The sequence below is a fragment of the Cynocephalus volans genome, chromosome 1 (assembly GCF_027409185.1).
Source record: "Cynocephalus volans isolate mCynVol1 chromosome 1, mCynVol1.pri, whole genome shotgun sequence".
Classification (NCBI taxonomy): domain Eukaryota; kingdom Metazoa; phylum Chordata; class Mammalia; order Dermoptera; family Cynocephalidae; genus Cynocephalus; species Cynocephalus volans.
The window spans coordinates 29,819,155-29,842,371 of NC_084460.1; the positions used below are offsets into that span (position 1 = coordinate 29,819,155).

At 45.5% G+C, this 23,217-nt stretch overlaps 2 protein-coding genes across 2 annotated transcripts; one reads left to right on the forward strand and one right to left on the reverse strand.

The window, feature by feature from the left end:
* Positions 1–596: 596 nt before the first annotated feature.
* Positions 597–1,593, forward strand: LOC134360977 (adenosine receptor A2b-like). The gene is given in 2 exon segments (XM_063075851.1): positions 597–911; positions 913–1,593. Coding segments are annotated over 2 exon segments (996 nt in total).
* Positions 1,594–5,207: 3,614 nt separating this feature from the next.
* PXMP4 (peroxisomal membrane protein 4) lies at positions 5,208–18,633 on the reverse strand. The gene is made up of 4 exons (XM_063112242.1): positions 18,455–18,633; positions 12,150–12,212; positions 9,321–9,519; positions 5,208–6,038 (listed from the first exon to the last, which is right to left on the reverse strand). The coding sequence occupies exons 1-4, from the start codon at positions 18,565–18,567 to the stop codon at positions 5,775–5,777; spliced, it is 639 nt and encodes a 212-aa protein (XP_062968312.1). The 5' UTR covers positions 18,568–18,633; the 3' UTR covers positions 5,208–5,774.
* Between the last annotated feature and the right edge of the window lie 4,584 nt (positions 18,634–23,217).

Sequence of the window (23,217 nt, forward strand, 5' to 3'; positions counted from 1 at the left end):
ACCACTATGCTATTTCAGAAACTAGCATTTAGAAATTGCAGTACTACTGTGTGCCAAGGGCCCCTTGGCGATCCTGTTTCACAGATTGTAGAAAATGGGGGCTCTGCCAAGAAGGAGTGAGTGAGCCCCCTCTCAGGACTGCTGGAAGCTAGACCCCTGCTCCTTGGCAAGGACCACCCCACTTTTCTCCCTGGAGTGTGCAGTTGGAGGCACCAGATGCTCTGGCAAGATCCAGAGAGATACCATCTGGGAGGGAAACCTATTCTTAGAGAGCAGTGACAGTCAGTGGTGGAACCAGCCAACCCCCAGCAGCGGTGGGGGGACTTCAGGCAGCCAGGTAGCCACAGCTTTACCTTCAGCTAGGGGGCAACACAGACTAAAAGCAGGGTGTACTCAGTTCTCAGGACCTCGCTTCTTTCTGCATTTCACCTCTACATTAGAAATAACAGTAATGGGAAGTGCGCCAACCCCGCAGCTCAGACGCGGCTGGCTGCGCGCGGTGCGGACGCTCCGGCCATGCCCGGCGGCGCCCACGCGACGGCCCCCCGCACCGCTTGGCCCCGGTAGGCGACGCCCAGGGCCCGGCCGGCCTGGCCATGCCGCTGGAGGCGCAGGACGCCGCGTACGTGGCCCTGGAGCTGGCCGTCGCCGCGCTGTCGGTGGCGGGCAACGTGCTGGTGTGCGCGGCGGTGAGCACGTCGAGCGCGCTGCAGACGCCCACCAACTACTTCCTGGTGTCCCTGGCGGCGGCCGACGTGGCCGTGGGGCTGCTGGCCATCCCCTTCGCCGTCACCATCAGCCTGGGCTTCTGCACGGACTTCCACGGCTGCCTCTTCCTCGCCTGCTTCGTGCTGGTGCTCACGCAGAGCTCCATCTTCAGCCTGCTGGCCGTGGCCGTCGACAGGTACCTGGGCCATCCGCGTCCCGCTCAGGTATAAAAGTTTAGTCACTGGAACACGAGCAAGAGGGGTCATTGCTGCCCTCTGGGTCCTTGCCTTCGGCATCGGACTGACTCCATTCCTGGGGTGGAACAGTAAAGACAGTGCTACCAACTGCACGGAGCCCTGGGATGGAACCATGAATGAGAGCTGCTGCCGTGTGAAGTGTCTTTTTGAGAATGTGGTCCCCATGAGTTACATGGTGTATTTCAAATTCTTTGGGTGTGTCCTGCCACCACTGCTCATAATGCTGGTGACCTACATCAAGATCTTCACAGTGGCCTGCAGGCAGCTTCGGCGCACCGAGCTGATGGACCACTCCAGGACCACCCTCCAAAGGGAGATCCACGCGGCCAAGTCGCTGGCCATGATTGTGGGGATTTTCGCTCTCTGCTGGCTGCCAGTACATGCCATCAATTGTGTCACTCTTTTTCAGCCAGCTCGGGCTAAGGATAAGCCCAAGTGGGCAATGAATATGGCCATTCTCTTGTCACATGCCAATTCAGTTGTCAATCCCATTGTCTATGCCTACTAGAACCAAGACTTCCGCTATACTTTTCACAAAATCATCTCCAGGTATGTTCTCTGCCAGACAGATGTCAAGAGTGGGAATGGGCAGGCCAGGGCACAGCCTGCTCTCAGTGTGGGCCTATGACCGAGGCCCTGGCCTCTTCAAGAAGGCACAGGTTCACAATAAACAAAGGGACAGAACATGACGGGCTGCTTCTCATTGGCACCTCACAGGCATAGATGCTGCCTCTTCCAAGCACGTCCCTGGAGTTACCACATATCTAGCTAGTATGTATGTGTCATTAGTAGGCGCCAACGATTGACAGTTATATTTATGCTTCTTTTTTGCTGTTCTTACTGTGTGGATGATGCTGAAGCCTTGAAGGATTCTAAAAGATTATTTTGTTTTTAAGAGTCTGCCTCATTCATCATGGAAAATGACTGAAAATATTTTATTGTGAATCAAACACTGTGAACTACTATAATGCACATTTTTTTTAACTTAGAGGTAATGGAAAAATAAAAGTTCACTGTACTAAAAATGTATACTTGTACCTAGGAAGGTGACCAGGAAAATTAAAAGTATAATTCTTCAATCAAGAAACTGCCATATTGGACCGGCCCGTGGTTCACTCAGGAGAGTGTAGTGCTGATAACACTACAGGGGTGTTATCACATATAGGGTTCGGATCCTATATAGGGATGGCCAGTTGGCTCACTGGCTGAGTGTGGTGCTGACAACACCAAGCCAAGGGGTTGAGATCCCCTTACCGGTCATCTTTATATAGGAAAAAAAAAAAAACCCAAAAAACAAACTGCCATATTAAATTAGGGAAATGATATTCTCACAAGTTCCTAAACAGAATTATTATCAGATAATTTTAGACTTCATTCTTTTCATATCCAGGAAACTACCCTAGAGGAAGAAACTGGAGAAATGGGATCCTTCCTCTACCAAATTTCCCCCTTCTAGAGCTAGGTAGTGAATTTTTCTTCTCTTCCAAGTTCAAGTTTGGCCAAATTGTTGGAACCCAAAGTGTGAAGATTTTACTAAGTAAAATTATATAACTGTGCATGTATACTACGTGAAATAAATAAGTTTTTTAAAAACAAAACAAAACAAAAAAGAAATAACAGTAATGGGCTGGATAGTTAGCTCGGTTGCTTAGAGCACAGTGTTGTAACACTGGCCAGCTGCCCTCCCCCAAAAAACAAAAAAAAAAGGCAACATTTACCGAGTCATCACTCTGTGTGTGCTGTGTTGTTTAATCCTCCAGACCATCTGTGAGGTGTGTGCCATTACACGTATTTTACAGATGAGGAAACAAAGGCAAGAATGGGTAAGTCACTTGCGCAAAGAAATAGCAGGCCCAGGGCTTGAGCCCCAGCCCTCTGGTTCCAAAGCCTGTGCCCCTAATTGCTATGTTATACTGCATTTCCACCTGCTGTACCAGAGGCTAGTTTTAGTTTGGGTTCCCCCAGTAGCACACCCTAAGACAAGGACTTGAGTGCAAGTGGTTTATATGCAATGGTCTCAGAAGCATTGGGAGGGGATCAGGGAAGGAGACAGGAGGGTGTGTTATCAAGCAAGTTACCACTGTGGGCAAGTGAAGCTCAATCCTGCTAGGGAGCTCTGGGAGCCAGCACCTCTGAGTTATCCCAGCCAGGGGTGTGGGCTGCAGGCATACGTATCAGTCATTGGTTGGGGGCTGCTCCAGGGATGTGTGGATCTCCCAGCACTTCAGGCCTACTGCAGGGTCGAAAGCAGGCACCAGTAGCAAGTAAGAGTCCTTGGGCACAAAGACACAGGGGTGGCAACTGGAAAAGTGGGCTGGTATGCATTCAAGTGGTAAGTTAGAAGGGATATAGGCAGAGCACCCCCGTCATCTACTATCAAACCTCCCACCTCCTCGTAACCTTGAGAGCTCATTCAACCTCTGCAGAGTGAGTTAGAGGATCTTCAAAAAGACCTACATTTATAGCTGGTCAGTTAGCTCAGTTGGTAGAGTATGGCCTCCTAACATCAAGGTCAAGATCACGGTTCCCTGGGCCAGCCAGGTGCCAAAAAAAAATCACCTACTTCAAGCTTGTAGTAATATGTCATGGCTAAGAACACTGCTTACAGAATCAGACATAATCCCACCTCAACTATCTAACAGCTTTGTGACTCATTTGTCACATGGAATAATAATGGTTGGCCCATATCATTCCCCACTACCTCCTTACTCAAGGTGTGGCTCAGACCAGTGACACTGGCAGCACCTAGCAGCCTGTGAGAAATGCAGACTCTTAGGTCCAACCCCAGACCCAATGAATCAGTATCTGCTTTAAAAAGAGCTCCAGTGACTCACGTGATAGAGTTTGGATGTGTTGTCCCCACCAAAACTCATGTTGGAAATCTGATCTCCAAAGTGGCAGTGCTTGGAGCTGTTTGAGTGATGAGGGCCGATCACTCATGAAAGGATTAATGCTCTCCCTGGGGAAGGGGGACCTGAGTGAGATCTCACTCTATTAGTTTCTGTAAGAGCTGATTGTTTAAAAGACCCTGGCATCTCCTCCTCTCTTCTCTCTTGCTTCCTCTTGCCAAATGATCTGCTTGTACCTGCTGGCTGCCTGCCGCTTTCTGCCATGAGTAGAAGCAGCCTGAGGCCCGTGCCAGATGCAGCTGTCCCAGAATCGTAAGCCAAACAAACCTCTACTCTTTATAAATTACTCAGTCTCAGGTATTCTGTTAGAGCAACACAAAACAGACTAATACACTCGTGTGTACATTTCTACGAGTAACTTCTAAAACATAAAAAAAGACTGATGGAGCAAGGATATTAATAGAAATATTCCTACTAGACCAAGGGTTTCAAATCGGTGGCCTGTGGACCAAATTTTCCCAAAGGATTGTTTGATTTGTCCAGCATGGTGGTTTTAAAAAATCATATGGCCCAGAAGTCCCCAGCTTACCAGGTCCCCATAACTCCCTACTGCACAGCACCCCAAACACTTCCATCTATGCCACTTCAGGCCCATCAGCATCTGAGTCTGTGCCCACCTCTGGCCCAGATCCTATAACCAGCTGCCATTTGCATAGCATGGCTTAGATTTCTTAATTTAAAGCAAGACGCTGAAAAAACATGGGCTTTAAAATCAGACAGATCTGGGTTCAAATCCTCATTTGGCTATCCTGCTAACTGTATTACCTTGAGCAAGTTACTTCCCCTCTCTGACCCTCAGTTTCCACATCTGTAAAATGGGGATAAAAATACATACTTGCAAGGTCACTGTATGGATTTAAAATAATATGTACAAAGCATCCAGAAAGTAGGAGCTCGCTAAGTGGAAGCAACTAATAGTAGTGGCAGCAGTTGTGGTTGTACAAGTCCAATGTGGACACCGGGTGTTATAATTATCCTCATTTCACAAGAAATTGAGGCTCTGAGAGGTCAAGAACCTTCACAGGTTACACAGTGGTGGAATGGGGACTCAAACCCATGTCATCTAGCTCTAGATCTGCACTGTCCACTAGAATCTTCTGCAAGTATACAAGTGTTCTATATCTGTGTTGCCCAGTACAAGAGCCACCAGCCACACATAGCTACTGAGCACTGGAAATGTGACTAGTCCAAACTGAGGTGTGTTGCAAGTGTAAAACACACACTCAATTTTAAAGACTTAGTACAAGAAAAAAGAATGTAAAATATCTCATTAATGTTTTAAGTTAATTATATGTTGAAAGAAGACTTTAGAAATATTGGGTTAAAATATATAATTAAGATTAATCTCACCTCTTTCTACATTTTTAAATGTGGCTATTAGAAAAATGTTAATTACATACATGGCTCACCTTGAGTTTCTGTTGGACAGTAGGGCTCTAGAACTTCTCCAGTAGAAAAACACCTGAGACAAGGAACTTAATATTTTTTTTAAAGTACTTGCAACCCACTGCCCACCAGCAAGGAGCCCTCTTACATAAGAACAGTCTAAGAATGAATGTACCCACCAGAAAGAGACCTCAGGGCCCTCCTCTGAGCTCGATGACCCCACAGAGAGGTGTGACTTGCCCCAGTCCTACAGAAGTCAGCAGCACAGATGGAACCAAGCCCACAACTCCTCAGCCTGGTTCGGCCACTTGCTCCGCCATTCAAGAGTACCTATTGGGGTTTGAAAATCAGTTCTTTTACGTCGTAAAACCCTGGGGTAACACAAGTTGGAATCTGAGGCCAATGGTCTTGAGAAGGAAGGATCCTCAGGAAGGGTCTGAAGACGAGGCCATGCCTCAAGCACAGCCAGACACCAGCTGGGTGGAGAAGCCCCTAGCAGCACCTCAAGGCCACATTACTTGGAGGGGCGTCTCTTGTTATAGACGAGGAAGTCTGAGATGTCATGCCACACGTTGCTGTCCTTGTATAGATAGGTCATGGAGGACTGCAGTGAGGGCTGCAGCGTGGGCTGGTGATACTCAAAGAGCCACAGCACCAACCCCCACGTGATTGCGGCAAATACCGGGAATGGGTCCCACCGGGGTGCAGGGATGTAGCCCTTTTCCACGCCCAGGCGGCACAGGGCAAACAGGACACGTGACAGCAGGTACATGTTGATCTGCAGGGAGAGAATGACAGGCATGACTGGTGGGAATCTTCTTCCCACCCACCCCCTATGTACTGGGGCATCTACTGGGCACTGGATCAGTGTCTTTCAAAGTTGATACACAAGATGATTCTAAATGGTAACTAACAGACATTCTACTATTACTATTTGTGTCTTTTATTATTCTTGTTAATTAGAAATTTGGAAAAATGAATCCATTTCATGGTTCAAAACCAAAAGATAACTTGACACCAAAAATATGATCCATAAAGGTAAAAACTGACAAACTGGATCTCATCAAAATTTGAAATTTTCTCTGTGAAACCCATGTGAAGAGGATGAAAAGAAAAGCTACAGACTAGAAGATATTTACAAACACGCATCTGACAAAAAACTAGGATCTAGAATATTTAAAATATTCTCAAAACTCAACAGTAAAGAAAAAAAATCCAATTAGAAAATGGGCAAAAGACATAAACAGACATTTCACCAAGAGGTTATACAGATGGCTAATAAGCACATGAAAATATGTTCAACATCATTAGCCATCAGGGAATTGCAAATTAAAACCACACTGAGATAGAGCTCTATATAACTATCAAAATGGCTAAGGGCCGGCCCGTGGCTCACTCGGTGGAGTGCGGTGCTGATAACACCAAGGCCACGGGTTCGGATCCTATATAGGGATGGCCGGTTTGCTCACTGGCTGAGCGTGGTGCTGACAACACCAAGCCAAGGGTTGAGATCCCCTTACCGGTCATCTTTTAAAAAAAAAAAAAAAAAAAAAAATGGCTAAAATAAATGTGATAAACCAAACACTGACTAGGATGTGGAGAAACTAGATCACTTGTGTATTACTGGTGGGAATGTAAAATGGTACAGTCACTTTGGAAAACAGTTTGACAGTTTCCTTTAAAACTAATCATGCATATACCATGCAATCCAGCAATTGCACTCTTAGGCATTTATCTGTGAGAAATGAAAACTTTTGTTCACATAAAATCCTGTACAAGAATGTTCTTAGCAGCTGTATTCATAATACCCTAGAGGTGGAAACAACCAGATGCCCTTCTGTGAGTGTGAATGTTTAAACAAACTGTGGTCCATCTATACTACAGACTACTACTCAGCAGTAAAAAGAAATGAATTATTGATACATACAACAATTTAGGGAATTTCCAGGGAATTATGCTAAATGAAAAAGCCAAACCCCAAAGGTTATAAACTGTATGGTTCCATTTAAAGAACAGTTTTAAATGACAAAATTTTAGAAATGGAGAACAAAGTAGTTGTCAATGATCAGAGAAGGGGGTGGTGATGGAGGAAGATGGATATGACCAGGACTCCCAGACTTTGGAACTTCATAGGCTAGTGAAATTTCTAACAAAAAATAAAACTAGGGAAACTTTCTCAAAATACAAAATACTCTCAGACTCCACAATTCCAAGTCTAGGAACTTATCCTACAGACAGACTGACGTGTGCAAGAAGATGTGGGGTTTTATTTTTTGTTTTTTTTTAAAAGATGACCGGTAAGGAGATCATAACTCTTGACCTGGTGTTGTCAGCACCACGCTCAGCCAGTGAGCGAACCGGCCATCCCCACGTAGGGATCCGAACCCGTGGCCTTGGTATTAGCAGCACCGCACTCTCCTGAGTGAGCCACGGGCCGGCCCTGAAGATGTCTGAACAAAGCTGCAGACTAGCTTTTGTGTGACAGCAAAAGGCTAAACTCCCTAAATGTGTGTCCAGAGGGGCCTGGGGAAATCACAGCTGGTCCATCCATACAGCAGAGTGTGCTGGTGACATTAAAATGGATGAGGGACAGACAGAAAATGTCTCCAAGATACACTGTTACAGGACAAAAAGTATAGTACAATCTCATTGGTGGAAAGGCCCTGGTAGGGCCACTGATAGAAGCAAAGGCACTTTCTGAGAGGCCATATGAGACACAGTTAACAGCAACTGGTTCTGGCAGCGGCTTTGGAATTACAGGGGGATGGGACTTTCTTTTCAACTTATTTTCTGATTTTATCATGATGTCTCGCAAGCAGCGAGAAGTGTGCCAGGTAGGTAGGGGATGCTTAGCCTGCAATTTTAATAGACATAGGCCTGTTAAGATTGTCTATTTCCTTATCAGCCAGACAAAAAACAAAACAAAATCATCTATTTCTTCCTCTATGATTTTGGCAGATTATGTCTATCAAGGAGTTGGTCTAGTTTGTGTCCTCTACTCTTTTCTTAGTAAATCTGGCTAAAGGCTTATTGATTATTATTTATCTTTTCAAAAAAAACCTCAGTTTTTGGTTTAGTTGATTTTTTCTACTGATTTCCTATTTTCAATTTCATTGATTTCTGCTCCAATTTTTATTATGTCTTTTCTTCTGCTTACTTTGGATTTAGTTTGCTCTTCTTTTTCTAGTTGCCTAAGGTGGCAATTTAGATTATTGATTTCAGATATTTCTTCTCTAATATATGCATTCAATATTATAAATATCTTTCTAAGCACTGCTTTCACTACATCCCACAAATTTTGATAAGTTGTTTTCATTTAGTCTTCATTTTTTAAAATGTAAAAATAAAAACTTTTTTTTTTCTTTTGCGGCTGGCTGGTACAGGGATTGACCCCCAGACCTTGCTGTTATCAACACTGTGCTCTACCCAACTGAGCTAACTGGCCAGCCAAAAACTATTTTTTTAGAGCATGGCCTTATAACACCAAGGTCATGGGTTCGGATCCCCATACCAGCCAGCCACCAAAAAAACTATTTATTATAACTTAAAAATATTTAAGAAATTTGAGCAGGGCAAATGAGAGGCTGCTAACTTTTCATTTTGCCAAAGTACATTAAACAACAACAATTAGCATTTAGTTTCATCATTCATCATCATTTCATTAAAATGCGAATTTTAAACCAGAAAAAGGACAAGTCACAGAATAAGAGATAATTTTTTGAGTGTAGTAAGTTATATGAAACTCTTACTCCAGGATCATTTTTTCCTCCCATTTTACTACAAAGCATTTTTTTTTTGTGGTTTTCTTTTTTTAAATCTTTGTCCCAGAGAGCGACACACACATGGATTTTGGGAATCATGGAATTCCAACAGCTGCTTGGTCCCCAGATGAGGAAACTAAATGGGGAAGTGACTTTCCCAAGGTCCCACAGGGACTGATGAATCACAGACCTCAGACATGGGAAGGAGACAAGGACTCACCTGTTTCAACCCCCACCCCCAACCCTATGCCTGACCCATGTCCCACTCCTCCAGCCCCATCTCAGGGGAGGATCTTTACCTGGCTGTTGATGTTATTGTTGTCTCCAAACACCAGGAGGCCCCCGATGAAGGCAGCCAGGAATGAGTGCACCTGGTAGGTCTTGCCCTGTGCATGGGACTGCAGGGCACAGAGACCCTTGTAGGTGAAGACAAAGCAGGCCAGGTTCCGGGAGTGGGTGTACGTGGCCTGCAAGATGGCCTGCAACTTCTCTCGGAGGCTGCACAAACACAAGGAGCCCCCCATGAGTGCAGGCCCAGCCCTTCCAAGGGTGTTCATCCACTGGGCACGCAAAACTGAAGCAGACAAGGATCTCACAGGCTGGTACTCACTCAGTCCCAGACCTCTACCTACCATGTCCTCAGCGCTGCTCTCTCACAAGAGTCACACCTTGACTCAATGCCACCTCCTCAGAGGTCCTTCCTGACCACCTACATAAAAGAGTGCCCATCACATCCCTTCCCCTTAGCCTACTTTTCTTCCCCTTCCTAGCTCTTAATACCACCTGATATTTACATGCTTGTTTATTATCTCCTCCCACCTGTGTCCCCCCTGCCCCCATAGAAGCTCCTGGAGAGTAGTGTCTAGACCTCTAGACCTGGCTTGTTCATCCTCAGGGCCAGAACAGGGCCTGGCACATAGCAGTTGTTCAATATTTTTTGAGTGGAACATATGAAGAAATAAATGAGTGGGTGACTGCCTACTATGTGCTAGATCTGGTGATACAATTCTGAGAAAAAACAGATCTGCTTGCTGCCCTCATAGGACTTATGATCTAATGGAAGAGGGAAATATGAAATAAATAATCACAAAAAGAAGGGCCAAACTTCGATCTTGACAAGAGATGGTCCCGGGATCGGAAGGATGAGAAGTCAATAAGGTCAAGAGGGCAGGGGAGCTGCATCCCAGGCAAAGGACTCAGCACATGCAAAGGCCTGAGAAGGGATGGACAGCAGGGAGCAGAGAAACAGAGAGAAGCCATGTGGCCATGAGCAGAGAATGTGCGGGGGAAGGATGCAGGGGAGAGGGCGTGGGGACACGCTGAGTTTTGCCTCTATCCTGAGAGGTGAACCTGTAAGTAGAGTAGGTGATTTAATTTATCTCTTAAAATCACTAGGGGGCAGCAAGGAGAATGCCAGCAGGGGAGGAGAGCGCCCCCTCTCAATTCAGGAATGGCAAACTCAAGTGCCCTCAAGGCTAGACAAGGACCCTAAACGAGCCAGGTAGGTCCCCTGGGCCCTGTTCAGCCAGGAGCAGCTGGTTCTTGCCCACGGGAACATGGGCCCCAGTGTTGCCACTTCTAAGGCAAGACATCTGGATTTCCATGTGAAATTCCCAGTTTGTAAATGCTGGCATTAATTCTGCTTTCAAAATGTTTCTAGAGACTGACCACTCTCCTCATCTCCACTATCACCGCCCAGGTTTGGGCCACCATCATCACCCGAGTTATTGCCACAGCCTCCTAATGTACACCTAATTCGACCCTTGTGCCACCTCCTTCTCCCCCTCCCACCAATCTGTTCTTAACCTGGAAGCAAATTCTTAACCCTCAAACTTTTAAAACGTAAGTCCAATAATGGCACACCCCTGCTCTAAATCTTACAACAATTTCCCACTTCATTTAAAGGAAAAGCCAAGCTCCTCTCTATGGTGCTGGACGGGACCAACCCAGGTTACTGCCCTGACCCTCCTCTATCCTCCATCCCTTTCAATACCTCCATTCCAGCCTCCTCAAATTCAGCAGGCATGATCCCACTTCACGGCCTTTGCACTGGCTGTTCTCAGGGCCTGGAATACTCTTTCCCCTGATACTCACTCACTTGGCCAACACTCTCGCCTGTTTCAAGTCTTTACTCCAATGTCACTTTCTCATGGGAGCCTTCCTTATTTAATTTTGCAAACTGTCCCTACTCCAGCACCTCTGATCCCCTCCCCCCCTTTCCCCACTCTAATTTTTCTTTTCCACAGCCCATATCATCTTCTACCATACCATACACTTTCCTTATTTCATTATGTTTATTTTCTGCCCCCCTCAGCTAGAATGTACATTCTAGGAGGGCAGGAATCATCGTTTGTTTTGTTCAGTGCTGTATCCCCAGCACCTAGAACAGTGTCTGGCACATAGTAGATGCTCAATAAATATTTGCTGAATGAATGAATGAGTTCAATTTAAAAAAAAAATTCAGGGGGGCAAAAAAACCCAAAAGAAACAAAAATGAATAAATAAAACAAAAATATAAAAAAAGACAATCTTGCAAGTTGGATTCGGCTAGTAGGCTGCCCATGTTTGATTCCTATAAGCTCCAGGTGAGTCTACGTAGATAAAATTAGACCATAAGATGCTTTCTGAGAAGTGCCCTGAGGGGAGAGTATGGGAAATCAGAGGAAGGCCAAGATGCTTGAAGGAGGAAAGAGAGGCCAGACACAGCTTTCCAGCAGAAGTGATCCCCAGAGAACCGGCACAGGTTGCCAAGAGGGAAATAAAGGTGGGTAGAAGAGAAAAGGGGGGACTGCATGAGCAAACGTGTGGAGGCAGAACCATACATGGCATTTGCGTGGAATGGCCGCGCGTTTCATGTGCCAAGGGGACCCCAGGGTGAACACAGGAGAGATAACAGCTGAGGCCAGGCTGCAGAAGGCCTTGAAGGCCAGGACTGGAAGCTGGGCTTCTTTGGAGGACAGTGGGGAGCTAGGCGAGCTTTTGAGGAGGGGTAATAAGATCTGAGTTAGACTTTAGGAGTGTGGTGGGGGACAGGCTTGACCCAGCTAGGAAGCTGCTACAACCATCCTGGCTCTGAGGGCTGACCACACTGTCTCCCAGATTGAGGGGTATACAAAGTGGGCGAGTACCTGCCGTTCCGGAAGAGAAAGGTCATGACCAGCGCATGAGGGGCCCGGATTTTGGCTCCATAGCTGTAGAAACAGAAGAAAAGAGTTACTACAGCATCGCTGTATTGCAGTTTTTTTCTGGGCTCTCCCTTATGACCCCTTGTCCGCTCTCCCCATCCCTAATTCTAACATCTCTTTGGAAGGGGAAATAATGCTGGCTTTCCAGGTAGATCTGGATTCAAATCCCAGCTCTGACACTTCCCGGTAGTGTGGCCTTGGACTTGTCATTTAACTTTTCTGAGCCTCAGTTATCATTCTGGTGAACGGAGACGATGTATGTAAAGGTCTTCACCAACCCTACTCAACTGGCTTCATGGAGGTGCTCCTTCGGCTCCATCCTGACATTCCCATTGTGGCCAGACTCATCTTTCAAAAACATAAATCTCACCACATCAGTCACAGCTAAAAAGCCTCCAACATCTTTCCACTACTCACAGAATGAAATCCAGGCTCCCCCCACAGCTTTGAAAGTGCCGCAGGACTTGGCCCTAGCTCACCTCTTCTGCACCAGCCACGCTGGCCTTCCTGGAGTTCCTCTGACACATCGGGTTCTTCTCTGCCTCCTGGCCTTTGTGCAGGCTGTTCCCCCCGCCTGGAGTGCTATCCCCTTACTCCTTACTCAGCCTCCTTTTCCTCAGCCTTCCAGTCTTTGCAGAGTTGAGCCCTCTGCAAAGGTTTCCTGACCCTCCAGACTAGGTTGGAGTAATATTTTCATTGCCACAGATCTCCAAACTTCTCTGCAGCACTTCACACTCCCAATTTAATGACTCAATTACTCCTAACTATTTATTCTATTATAACTACCTTTCTTCCATTAGACTGTGGGTTCTGTGAGGACAGGGAATGTGTCTGGCTTGTCCTCTGCAGAGTCCCCAGCAACCCACATGATACTTGACATATAGAATGTGCTCAATAAATGATTGTTGACTGACTGATTCTGGAACAGCCCTTGATTACCCTTGAGGGAAGGTAATTTCTAGAAAGTTCCATATTCAGCTTGGTCTATCTTAGAGTTAACTAGTTCCCTAAAACAGTCAAATAACATTATACCTTCCTTCTACCTGTTCAAGATATACCTCTTTCAGGGCCGACCTGTGGCTCACTTGGGAGAGTGTGGTGCTGATAACACCAAGGCCATGGGTTCAGATCCCTATATAGGGATGGCCAGTTAGAGCGGGGTGCTGACAACACCAAGTCAAGGGTTAAGATCCCCTTACTGGTCATCTTTAAAAAAAAAAAAAAATACACACACACATACACACACACACACACACACACCTCTTTGCAACTACTATGAACAGGAGGACCTCAACTTTGTAAAAATGCATTTGAAAAAAAAAAAAAGATTGAAGGCTAGACAGTTAGCTCACTTGGTTAAGTGTGGTGCTTGTAACACCAAGGTCATGGGTTTGGATCCCTGTACCAGCCAGCACCAAAAAGACCCAAAACAAACAAACAAACAAAAAACAAAAAGCAAGATGGAAAGGAAAAATGCCACAATGTTCCCTGAGATGGAAGAATATGGGAATTTATTTTTTTCTTTTTTTTTAACTTTTCTGTACTTCCAAAATGGTCTACAATGATTAAGCACTGCTTTTAAAAGTATTAAAGATTTTAACTATTACATGATTGCCTCTTTTTAAGATTCAAACCTCTTCCCCCGACCCTTATTTCACCTCATTTGAGCATCTGGGGATTATGTGAACAAGACATGTTCACCTTCACTGGTTTTTTTCTGTTTGTTTGTTTGTTTGTTTGTTTGTTTTGTGGCTGGCCAGTACAGGGATCTGAACCCATGACCTTGGTGTTATAAGGACCTTTATTGTTTTAAATACATTCAAAGGAGTAGTAGAATGAAATGGTATTTAGCGTCAAAGCCCTGCCATATTTTGCTGTGTGAACCTGGATAACTCACTTAACCTCTCTGAGCCTCCCTTCTTCTATCAACAAAAGGTATTCTCCACTTCAAAGAGTTGCCTCTGACAGTTAAGGATGTAGCATATGTAAAAGTTCCTAGCTCAACCAATATTATGTTTTTTCTTTTCCTATTCTTTTTGGACACCCTCACCCCCATTCCCAAACAAGTTCTCCAGCTGCTTGAACTTGGTCTTTTCAGGCTACAAGGCCTAAAAGTCCTCGACAGCTTCCTTGAGACAATGGCAATAAGCCACATACTGTCATCACCTGAATATATGTGAATGTTCACTGCAGACTTGTTTGAAAGAACAAAAAACTGAAATCAGACCCATGTCCACCCACAGGAGGCTACTGGGTAAGTAAATAATGGTTCCTTGCATTGGCCAGTTAGCTTAATGGGTCGGAGCATGGTGCTGATAACACCAAGATTCAGGTTCCATCCCTTACTGGCCAACTGCCAAAAATAATGGTTCCACCATTGAACAGAATGCTACGAAGCTACAAAAGAATGAGGTGGCTTTATGCGCACCGATAAGGAGAGTCTGCAGGATTTATTAGAGCAAGCAGTGTGTGCAGCATGGAAATAATTGTGTAAAATGAAGAAATTCTCTATAAATGTAAAATTGTTTCAAAATAAAGATTTTAAAGGTGTGGGGGGAGAATATATGTATTTATTTGTATATGTACACAATATTTTGGGAGGAAGTCATAACAGATTGGACACGGGGGTTAACTCCAGGGAGGGGGACTAGGTGAAAGAGGGATGGGGTATGCAGGACATTTTAGCATCTAACTTCTTATGCCTTTTCTGCATGTGCTAACTAATTTTTAAAAAATAAAATTACGGGCCGAGCCCGTGGCGCACTCGGGAGAGTGCGGCCGCTGGGAGCGCAGCGACGCTCCTGCCGTGGGTTCGGATCCTACATAGGAATGGCTGGTGCACTCACTGGCTGAGTGCCGGTCACGAAAAAGACAAAAAATAAATTAAATTAAATTAAATTAAATTAAAAAAATAAAATTAAAGAAATTTAAAATGTTATCGATCTAAACCCAGTGTCATTGTTGTAGAGGCCATGCTGGATCGCTTGTCTTCTCCCATGCCTAGCAGTGGGCAGGGGGCCAGCACCCCCATCCCAGTCCCAGCAAGCTCTCTTCTCCAAGCATCCTCCAAAGCCACATCTCTTTCTCCTGAACTAAGAGGCCCACGCTGTCTCAGCTGGCCAGGGCTAACGGTTCCTTACTTATACCCATACACAAGTGAACAGTGCCCCCAACTCCCTACATCTGCCAAGCTCCTTCCCAAAGTCTTCAGACTCAGATGGGGGCCAGTTACTCTCCTGTTCATGGGATTACCCCTGTAAAAAAATGTATGCCCTGGATGAAAAAGGACTTAAAGGACATAATAACAGGTGCAGTGTGATGTCCTGGAGAATGCTGGTGGAAAAACTAGCTGTAGAGGACACTGCGGGACAACTGAAACCATTTGACTATTGAGAGGACGATAGTCAACATTATAGAATTATTACTAATTTAGGGCCAGCCCGTGTCTCACTCGGGAGAGTGTGGTGCTGATAACACCAAGGCCACGGGTTCGGATCCCATATAGGGATGGCCAGTTAGCTCACTTGGGAGAGCGTGGTGCTGACAATACCAAGTCAAGGGTTAAGATCCCCTTACCGGTCATCTTAAAAAAAAAATTAAAAAATTATTATTAAATTATTAAATGCAGTCATGATAACTTATATAGAAAAATGCTCTTTGATGCACAACGAAATATTTAGGGGTGGGATATCAAACTGAGTTAGGTTTTACACTGAAATATTTAGGGGTGTGCTATGCTTTCAATGTTTGTCCCCTCCAAAGCCCCTGCAGGAACTTTCATCTGAAAGGTGGGGCCTTAAAGAGATGATTGGATCATGAGGACTATGTCCTCATGAATGGATTAAATCATTCATGGATTAATGGGTTAATGGTTATCAGTGAGGAGACTGGTGGCTTTATAAGGAGAGCAAGTGAGCATGTAAAGCATGCCCTTTCCACTCTCGTCATGTGACACTTTGCATTGCCATGGGATTCTGTAGAGTGCCCACCAAGAAGGCCTCACCAGATGTGCTCCCTGGACCTTGGACTTCCCAGCCTTCAAAACTGTAAGAAATAAATTCTACTTCTTTATATCTTATCCATTTTTAGGTATTCTGTTACAAGCAACAGAAAACAGACTAATATAGAGTGGAACATCAAAGCAAGTTAAATTTTATGAAGTCCAAACATCTCGGTCGTACAAGTAGGCCTCCCTAAATGGATGGCCTCTCTTCACAAACAGCATATTCTTTTCCATCTCCAGGCCTTGTTCAAGCCATTCCCTCTGCCTGTGATGCTCTTCTCTCTCTGGAAAATTCCAATTCAGCCTTCAAAATGTCACTATCCCCTCCTCTGTAAAGCATTCCTGATCACCTGGTACTGCCATGGGAGTTCAATGGTCAGTCTTCCCCCCTGGACTGGCAATCCTTATTGAAGGGCACAGTAATGGGAACTAACCAGTAATGGGAACACTGCCTCAGAGCAGCCTGTATGGAAGAGTTTATTGTTTCTACTTTACAGAGAAGGAGACTGAGGCCAGAAGAGATGAAGGGTCATTCAGTTTTAAAATGAACTGGGATTAGACCTCAGAAAGTGCCTTCCCTGGCTGGGAAGTTACCCTGAGGACACAGGGAAAGCTGGAGTGGGGGCAGAGGTGCAAAGGTCTCATTAGGCAACGCCTGCTGGCACTGAGGCCTGTGTGACTCCTATTCACTCCTGCTTAGCCCTGTGAATATCTCAGCAAAAGGGCCACCGATGCTATCTCAGGGTCCACCCCCAGGTCACACCAAGGAATGGCTGATATGATCAGGCCAGACCCAATGGAAATAAGCTTCTACAACTCTGAGTGCCCACGGAAGCCAAGAGTCTGCCATCTGGTCAGGCATCCCTGGGTTTGAATCCTGGCTCCAACCCTGACCAAGTGAAGTGACCATGAGTTTACCTCTCTGAGTCACAGTCTTCTCATCTGGAAAGTGGAGACAATGGCAATTCCTACCTTGCACATTTATTCCTTCATTCAATAAATATTTGAGAGCTATAATATACCGGGTGCTAGGAATATACCAAGGAACAAGGTAGATAAATTTCTGTCCCCATGAATCTCTCTTTCTAGTGAGAAAGATGGACCGTGAAAACAAGATACATAAGTGAACTACTTAGTGTCATATGGTGACAAGTACTATAGAAAAAATAAAGTAGGGAAGGAGGTGGGGAGTTCAGGGATGGTCTCAGTTATGAGTAGGTGACACTTTGGCAGAGGCCTGAAATAGGTGAGGGAGTGAGCCAGGCATACCTCATGTGAATATAACCATAGTAACAACAGCCAACAGTTTTTATATATTATATATGCCAGGTGCTGCACTAAGCATTTCACACATATTGACTCAGTTCTCTGATAGTATAAGTACTATGATCATGCCCATTTTATAGAAACTGAGGCTTAGAGAGGCTAAATGACTTCGTCAAGATCACACAGTTAGGAGACACCAGGATTCAAATCGAGGCAGTCCCCATCCTCACCACCATGCCATGCTGCCACTAGGATGCCAACTCCAGAGGGACACAGACCTTTGTATGGTTTGTTCTCTGTTTTGTCCCAGTTCTGGAACAGTAGGCCCTCAATAAATGGTGGCCGTTATGCATGAGGTTTAAGGAGGCCCAGCTTATCCTACAGGCACCAGCCAGGCGAGATGACCCCAAGACCTCCTCTCCTGCTGGTACGATGGCCACAGTGAGACCAATTTGCCCGGCAAATATTTGCAGTTTCTTTTACATTCATTGTCACACCCCAGAAGTCCCCTGTGTCAAATGGAGATTTGGTGCTGGAATCATACAGATGAGGGGTGCAAAGGCGGATGAGAGCCTTTGCACGGGCAGCTTAATGGGGGAAGCAAAGGCAGGAGGCGTCTGTCTGCCTGCTAGAGGCCAGAATCCAGTTTCCCATTGTGCAGATGGGTCAGTGAGGCCAGGCAGGCCAAGGTGAGATGGGTCCAAATGAGGGGATGCAGGGGCTGGCATGGCAGGCGCTCAAGGCAAGAGAGAAGTTGCAAAACAAGGAGAAGCCAGAAACAGTACAGTGGGAGCCCCGGATCAAAGCTGCGAAGGCGCTCAGAACCCAAAATCCAGCTCCCACTGCACAGATGGTGGACACCGAGAACTAGATTCACACGAGGGCTGCGCGGGGACACATAGCACGGCGGCGCCGGGCCTCGAACCCGCGCCTCCAACCCCAGCCCGGCCCTCAGCCCAGTCCCAACGGCCCTACTCACACGGCCCCGTTCCGGAAGCCTTTAAGCACGGCCAACGCTGCGTGGTAGCGGCGCTTGCGCAGCAGTGCGTTGACTGCCAGAAGCAGAGCCCGCAGCTGCGGCGGGGCAGCCATAGCCTGGGCAGCGCGCGGGGCGCGGGGACACAGTCTGACTCGCACTGAGAGCCCGGGGTCTCGGCTGCACAGCCCACAGCTCCCCGGCAGCACCGTCCGTCGTTGCGCACATAGGTTGTATCTTCTGTCACTCATATAGGGAGCACCAATTACAGAGCGCAGTCGCCTCACTAGGGGAATGGGATGCTCGCACTCTTCAGAGTAGCTGTCTGATTGGAAGAGAAAGAAGAGCTGTAACCAATCACAGTGGGCCCCGCCCGACTCGGCCTCCTGAAGGTCAAGCACCTGTATTTGTCCAATCAGGAGGCATTTTCCTTTGGGGCGTGTTCGGTTCAGCCGTGGGCTTGGAAGGAGGTGTGTCGCTGTGGGTTTGCGAGGAGTTTTCCTGGAAGAGGAGCCTTCCTCCTTAGAGTTAGGGTGGTGACACCGGAAAGAACCGGGCCTCATCTTTACACGTAACAATTCTGACTAGATAGTTGTTGTCATAGCGATCTTCTCAGAGGGTAAATCACATGGCAGCCTCAATGGCTTCCATTTATTATATTCCCCAAGACCCGCAAAAGATCGCTCCCCTGCCTCCCTCTCTAACCCCACGTCCCACCACTTTTTACCTCACTCTTCTCCTGCCAGAGTAGCTTCCTTTCTGTTCCTTGAGCAGGCCTGGAACCCCCCTGCCTCCGGGCCTTTGCACTCCTTATTGCCCTGCCTGAAACACATCACTCCCAGATCTTCCCATGGCTGCTTTTTCTCAACCTTCAGGTTTCGCTTCAAATGCCACCTCTTTAGAGGCCTTCCTAGGTATCCCATCTAGACCAGCACTGCCCACTGGAATTCATTACCCTGTGTTTTGTTGTTGGGTTTTTTCTTCAGAGAACTCTCCACACGTTGAAATTATTTGTTTGCTACGTGTTCATTGACCATTGCCTCTACCAGACTGTAAGTTCCATGAGTGCAGAAACCTTGTATGTCTTGTTTTCGGCTGTAACCCCAGCACTTGGCTCATGGTGGGTGCCCAACACATACACAGTTTTGGGTGGTCATCTTGAGAGTTACCCACTACAACTCCTTTTTGATTAAGAGCTACCCCCTTCATTCCTTTCTCTCCCTAATCAGTCTTTCTCCTTTCCTCGCCTTCGTACTACAATGCTGATTGGGCAAGGAAACCATTTTTTAATAACAGCTGGGGACTCCCAATTAGTCCCAACCAGTTTTGGCCAGCTTGGAGAGTTTACACACTAGTCTCAATTTTGCTTGAAATTTCACCATTTACCTTTTGACGACACAAATCCAACCCCCTTCTTCTTCTTCTTCTTTTTTTTTTTTAGTGTTTTAGTTTTATTTCTTTTATTTTACTATTTTCTTTTTTCTTTTTTTAACTTCTTTCCTCCATTTTATTTATTATTTATTTATTTTTTAAGGAAGCTCTCCCTTCATTTTAATGCTTATATCTCCACAATCTTCCAGAGCATTTATGGGTGACATCACTGTGTGGTGTTGTCATTGGATAACAGCTATATGTTGAGTAGTGGCTGTGACTTGTGAGAGTGTCCCCTGGTACTTGAGCCATGTGGTATTTACCTGTGATATTATTGCCTGGGTGAATGTGAGAAAACGATGTCAGTAATCAATGAAAGAAGGAATTATTCTGGTCCTGTTTTATCACTGAAACTGGATTTTTTGGGGTTTTTCTTCTGTTAAGATGGAATCATTTTCTTTACTTATTTATTTTTATTTAAAATTTTTATTTCTTTCAGGGGCTAGCCAGTTAGCTCAATTGGTTTGAGTGCCACCTTGTAGCACCAAGGTCAAGGGTTCGGATCCCTGTACTGGCCAGCCATCAAAAATATATATATATATTTATGTTTGTTTCAGTTACCTATAGTGGTAGCCAATTGTGGCACTAGACTAATGTCGGAATCCTGCTAATGTCTCCAATTGTAAAGCTACTTAATCTTGTTCCTGATGCCAATTGTAAAGCTAGGGCTGGGTCTGGAGCTCACAGACCCCTCGAGCCTGTTGTCCAGACTGTATCACAAACCCTTCACATGCGAGGCTGGATCACCAGACCCTTCACACACAGGTCTGTGAGCTAGGTAACTGGCAAACAGGTCCTTGGAAGCCATAGGTTGGAAAGCATGGCTGCATGCATGGCGGCTGCCTGAGGCAGTAGTCAGCCAGCCTGCTTCACAAACTCTGAAGAACACCAGAATAGCAACAAAACTAAAAAGATACATTGGCGTGCATGCACACTAACTACACACACACACACACACACACACACACACACACACACACACACACACACACACACAATTCGCTTACAAAGGATGTGCTGAACCACACCCAACTGGCCCCAAGCCAAGGGTCCTGACCAAACCATTTTATTTTCCCAACACCAGTGATGAGCTAGTTTATTCAGTTATCTTCCTTCTGAAAATAGTAAGCATGTTAGATAATAAAAATATCCTCTTAAAAAAACTGAAATGCTTAAAAATTGTGAGGAATGCCCAGGCCAGTTATTGCGTGCAAACCAGTAACCAGATAGTTAAAAGGAGGATTGGAATATTGGAGCACCAAAGCCACTTATGACATGAGGGCGTCTGCCAATACTGGACCTGTGAGTTTCAGTTCATCAACCACACAGGGCAAGAAAGACAAAAGTGAAAGTCCAGGGCCTGCCCCAGGTGGGGAGTCTTACAGTAAAATCTCTTCACATTAAGCTGAGACCCCAAAGGGTTTCACCCTCAAGTCTGATGTGATATGAACCTGCTGCACAACCCACACTTCTGTCCCCAAAGAATGACAGAGAAAGATGCTTTGGTGCTGAGCAGAACAGTTGAAGGAAACGGAAAGGAAACATTCTTAAAAACTCTTCCTTAGAAAGTTGTGACTCTTGATGAGTTCTTTTGTACCCTGGGGACTAAAGCTTGGTAAATCAAGATATCCGAAGCTATGAACTGGGAACCTGGTTTGAGGTGATAACTGACAGGAAGTACCCCCAAACCCTTGGCGAAAAGCAAATACGAAGCCTCTCTGGGGAAAGGGCACATCCGTCTTTGGCTTCAGGAAACCACCACAAATAATTTTTCAAGGGTGATGACCAGCACATAGAGATAACCAGGCCCCCAAGGCAAGAAGAAGAAGAATGAACAGATCAACACAGATTTCAGGTAGTGTGAGTCACAGGTGTAGGTTTTTTTTTTTTTTAAATTGTGCACACAAAATTTAAAGCTAGAAAATAGCTATAGGGAACAGAAAACTAGAAAACTATTTTTTTAATGGCAATTTTGAAAAAAAACCCCATAAAATGGCAAATTTGAAAAGATACCAAAGAGAACACCTAGAAATATCACCTGCTACACCCATGGAGGATCAGTCACTAAGCCCTGACACCTGGCCGGGCATCGGGAGTGGATGTTTGGAAAGGATGTGGTTCCTCAAGTTCTTCCTAGGTCCTATCTTTTGCTAAGCCCTTTTTCACAGAGATGAATAAGCTTCTGCCTTTAAGAAGCCTCTCGGGGTGTTATGGATAAAGAGTTGCCATAATGGAAACACTTCTTACCTGGTGACCCTTTTTAACTTTGTGTAACTCTGAGTTCCTCAGGGCTGGGCCTGTTGCTTCACCTTTATCCAGAAAAATAAAATTTCTTCAACAAGCACCTATGGAGTACTAACCGTGTGCCAGGGATTGCTTCCTCAGTGTTTTATTAACCATTTCATTCTCATAGCAACCCTGTACGGTAGATACTGTAACCATGTCCATTTAACTTATGGGAAACTGAGGCACAGAGAAGCAAAGTAACATGCCCAAGATGACGGAGCTAATAAGAGAGAGAGCCAGGGGCTGGGCCGTTAGCTCAGTTGGTTAGAGTACAACCTTGTAAAACCAAGGCCAAGGGTTCAGTTCCTCATACCGGCCAGCCTCCAAAAAAAAAAAAAAAAAAAATAGGAGACAGAGTCAGGATTTGAATCCAGGCCCCCTGGCTTCAGAGTCCCTGATCTTGTTACCAAACCCAAGTCTGGCTACCTGCCCCAAACAAAACCAAATGACCTAAAGTCAAATTGTTGGTCAAATAGGAAGTCAGCTTTATTCAGAAATACCAGTGATCTGAGGAGAGACATTAGGCTGACCTATGTCCCTGGTAAACCTGAAGGAGATGGCCAGACTAAAGCCATTTCAAAGACTCAGATTTATTTACTTAGGGTTTTTTTTAAAGGGGCGGGGGTGAGGAAATGAAAAGCAGGAGGGAGGGGGATGTGTAAGGGGCCAGGTGCAAATTCACATCAAGGCTCCATCTGTTCTTATCCTTGATGTTGTCTTAGGGTCCTGCAAAATTTTGATTTGCTTTGGGGTGGAATCAGCATAGCTTTGTTGATGTCTTCCTTGGTTCCCCAGGATCTTGGTGTCTCATGGCAAGTTTGCAGCTTCAGGCTAGAAGACAACTTTACATTTATGTAAATAATGTCATCTTCCCCTGGAAACAAGTTTCAAAATATCAAATAACCATGGGAAAAGATGGAACTCAGAAAAATGCATGCTAAGAAAAAAAAATTTTTTTCTAAAGCCCATGTAGTTTTAGGTCCCAACACGGCTACAGTCCTGCTCACTCCAACAATCTCCATCACTGTGTTAGTTTCCTAGGGCTGACA